Source organism: Teleopsis dalmanni, chromosome 1, assembly GCF_002237135.1.
Source record: "Teleopsis dalmanni isolate 2A chromosome 1, ASM223713v2, whole genome shotgun sequence".
NCBI lineage: Eukaryota > Metazoa > Arthropoda > Insecta > Diptera > Diopsidae > Teleopsis > Teleopsis dalmanni.
The window spans coordinates 62,304,161-62,307,712 of record NC_051846.1 but is presented as its reverse complement, the minus strand read 5'-3'; the positions used below and the strand labels follow the sequence as shown (position 1 = coordinate 62,307,712).

General features: G+C 28.0%; 1 protein-coding gene across 1 annotated transcript; it reads left to right on the top strand.

Moving 5' to 3' along the window:
- The first annotated feature begins 6 nt into the window (after positions 1 to 6).
- LOC119671486 (battenin-like) lies at positions 7 to 846 on the top strand. Its single transcript, XM_038082134.1, has 2 exons — positions 7 to 283; positions 343 to 846. The coding sequence occupies exons 1-2, from the start codon at positions 17 to 19 to the stop codon at positions 775 to 777; spliced, it is 702 nt and encodes a 233-aa protein (XP_037938062.1). The 5' UTR covers positions 7 to 16; the 3' UTR covers positions 778 to 846.
- Positions 847 to 3,552: the final 2,706 nt, after the last annotated feature.

Below are 3,552 nucleotides of genomic sequence, written 5' to 3'. Positions count from 1 at the left end.
TTCACTTTCTTATGCTATGCTACGTGGTCTTGGTGTTAGTGCGCGTGATACAATGCTTATTATGTTAATCTTTCCCGTTATTGAGGCACTTTCATTTTGGATGCTACTTAGAAAACCGATAATACTACCTGTGACAACAGTGGAATCAACTGAAGAACTAATAGCAGATGAACCACCGTTGGAAGGCTTCAAAGAGAAAATTATGTACATCAAACATTTGGTAAAATATATGGTGCCACTTGCATTGGTTTACTTCTTTGAATACTTTATCAATCAAGGATTGGTAAGAATTATTTTATATTGATAGTTGTAGTTTAATTATTTCACATTAAATATTTTCAGTTTGAGTTGGTATTCTTTGACAACACTTTCTTGGATAAAGATGCACAATATCGCTGGTTGAATGTAGACTATCAAATTGGTGTCTTTATATCACGTTCATCAGTTAATCTCTTCCAACTTAACAAGATTTGGTTGATGTCGGTGTTTCAATTTGTCAACGTCGTTTATTTCCTCACAGAAGTCATTTACTTCTATACACCAAATATTTGGATTGTCTTTGTCATAGTGCTTTGGGAAGGTTTACTGGGTGGTGGCGCTTATGTAAATACATTCTATAGAATGTCCAAAGAAATATCGCCTGGACGTCGACAATTTGCAATGTCTATGGTTGTGCAATCTGATTCATATGGAATTGCCTTGGCAGGATTCCTAGCCATTCCAGTACACAATGCGATTTGTTCCCTGCCTGCTGCTGTAAGAAGCGTAGTTTGGTAGTGTAAATATTGTACTAGCAAAATGAACAGTAATTAATTTAAATTTAATTAGTATAATTAAATACATCAAAAATATATTTTAATTTGTTATGTATTCACAAAAATTCATTTTTATTAAGTTTAATTAAATAATGCAGAAGATTCAGTATGATTGATATTAAAGAATTTAAAATAATATTGTAAGACTGAACTCTGATTTTTTGAAGTGTAAATTATTTATTTTTAAGGATTTTCTAGTGTATTATAGTATTTTGATTAAATGTGTAAACAATTTAAATAGTATTGCTTTTCATGAATTTAATAGTAAATTTTAGTTATTATTAATTACTTTAATTTAGCATATATAATTTTGTTATAAAATCAAACTCAGGATATGTTGTGAAAAATATTGATTACATATATACTGGTATCTATAAATATTCTATTGTATGAGTATATAGTGTATAATCGAATCTGTACATATTAATGAATATATTGCATATATATCTAAATCTGTTGTGTATTAAATAAAACCAAATATAAATAGTTATAAAGCTTCAAATAAATAAAAATTGTCCGATATTTAAAAAGCATCAATAATTGTATTTTTATTGAATACCATATAAACTAACGTATCAATATATTATGTATATATATAGGTATATAGGTATTAAATAGTTACCTATTATATAGTTATAGGTATATAGGTATTGAAGTTAAATTAATAACTAAGGCAGACAGTCGATATAAAAATAGAATCGATTAGTTCCAAAAGTATGTAATAATTATTATCACTTTAAGTAAGTACATATACTTTTAATATTTTGCATAGATTACAATATATAATATAAGCCTTTATTGTAAGACAATATAATTGCCTTCATGGATTCAGAAATGTAGAATAGAAGGCTCACTAATTAGATTTTATTTATCATTTAGTAAATAAACTTTATTGTGCTATTAGAAATTGATTACCTTGCTTACTTTCTTTTTGCAATTATGTCCCATAACCTTTTAGAGAAGAAAAAGAGGGCAACTTTATATTGATCGATTTAGAAATTTATTTCGTTGATCGGCAAATTTTTAAAATAAATTTAGTGATTAAAAATAATAAATACGGTAGTGAAGCATATATAATGTAAACAACTATAGACGAAATGTTCTTCAGTGATTTTATGAGCAGATAAAAGAACTCACATTAAACAATATGACTTCTCATATATAGAAACGGTTGTAGGCCTGTATTTAGACAATTACCGACAACATTTTTAAATTCTTAACAGTTATGATGTATTCTATATGAAAATTATTTAATTTTGGTTCTAGTCACTCACAACCACTACCAAGCTACGTGCCTGAAATTTGGGTGTAACAGTCATGATTATGTAAAGTAAAATATTATTTATACATAAGTGCACTTAAATAAAAATTAAACAAATAAAATATTATTAACATAATTATTAAATTTTATTCTAAGTTATATATACTATGAGATTTTCTCAAGTATTTTGGATTTGTGTTTATAAATAATTTAATTTCTTTTTTATCGCATTTGTTTATTTTTTCATTTCTAATGTTATTGTCTTCCCATTCTATATGTGTATGTAATATTATATCACATAAGATCCTGCCAATGTCTGTTATTTATAATATTTGTCAACTACTAAATACCTACGTGATACTAGGGTCAACGGTTGTTTATTAAATTAATTATTCGTATATTAATTATTCGTTACAGAAAATGTTTGAGATTGTGTCATTATCGGCAGTATGATCTTACAGAAGATAGGTCTTATTGTTGTTAGTACCTAAACCAGAAATCTTACGTTACCAAGGTGTAGATTTGAAGAAAAACTCAAGATGGCTGTACACTATGTTATGGTTGTGGTAGACTTGTAGGTTGTCAAAAAGAGGTTTGCTAAAATAGGGATTAAATCAAAAGAGCAACCCCCAGGTTGATAGGTATGTTAAGTAGCATAAAAATCTGTCATACATACAGGCTGTTCATAGAATTTATTTAGGCATCAGTTTACTCCGACACTTCGATTCTAGTAGAAGCGATAAGTGAATGTGCGATCGTATGCAGCTGTAGTTCGAAGGGTGTCTACCTATAACGGTGTTGTGGCTAGTCATTTGTACAGATGTTAAATGAGAACAAATGAGAACTAATCTTAAAAATAGGAGAAGCAAAACTCTTTACTCAATCACATCCATTTGGGTCAAACGAAAAGTGTTGGAGTACTCCTATTCTATCTCTGCTTGATACTAGAAAATCTACAACATTTTATTTGAAGAGCTCATTGTCTTGTATTCAGTAATTGTCAGGTTTTGCTTAACTCTGCTGGTGTCAAAACCTTATTAATTTCTATTTTTTTTGAAGACTTAAAAATTTGTGATAATAATAAGTTATCATTTACTTCTTGAAATTATAACTTCGATATTTTAAAATAGCAAAAATTTAAGCAATTTCTTTGCGTAGAGATACAAGAGCAAGTCAAGAAGGCTTTGGAAAACAGTCAAAAAATGCCAGCAGCGTTATTTATAATGCCTGTAGTAATTAATGAAAATAAACAATTTTTGTATTTTTTTCCCAAATGGTAAAATATCAAATTTTTGAGAAGTGATCACATATCTCCATCTAAAGACCAAAAGAGATCAAAGTCAATTTATATATTGATAACATTATATCTGAATCAATCTTTGTGAGTAGGATGGGTAAATGAATTTAAAGAATATCATATATCCAATTGTGATGCATCATATTCGTGGCTTCTATTATTATTAAATAATAGGATAT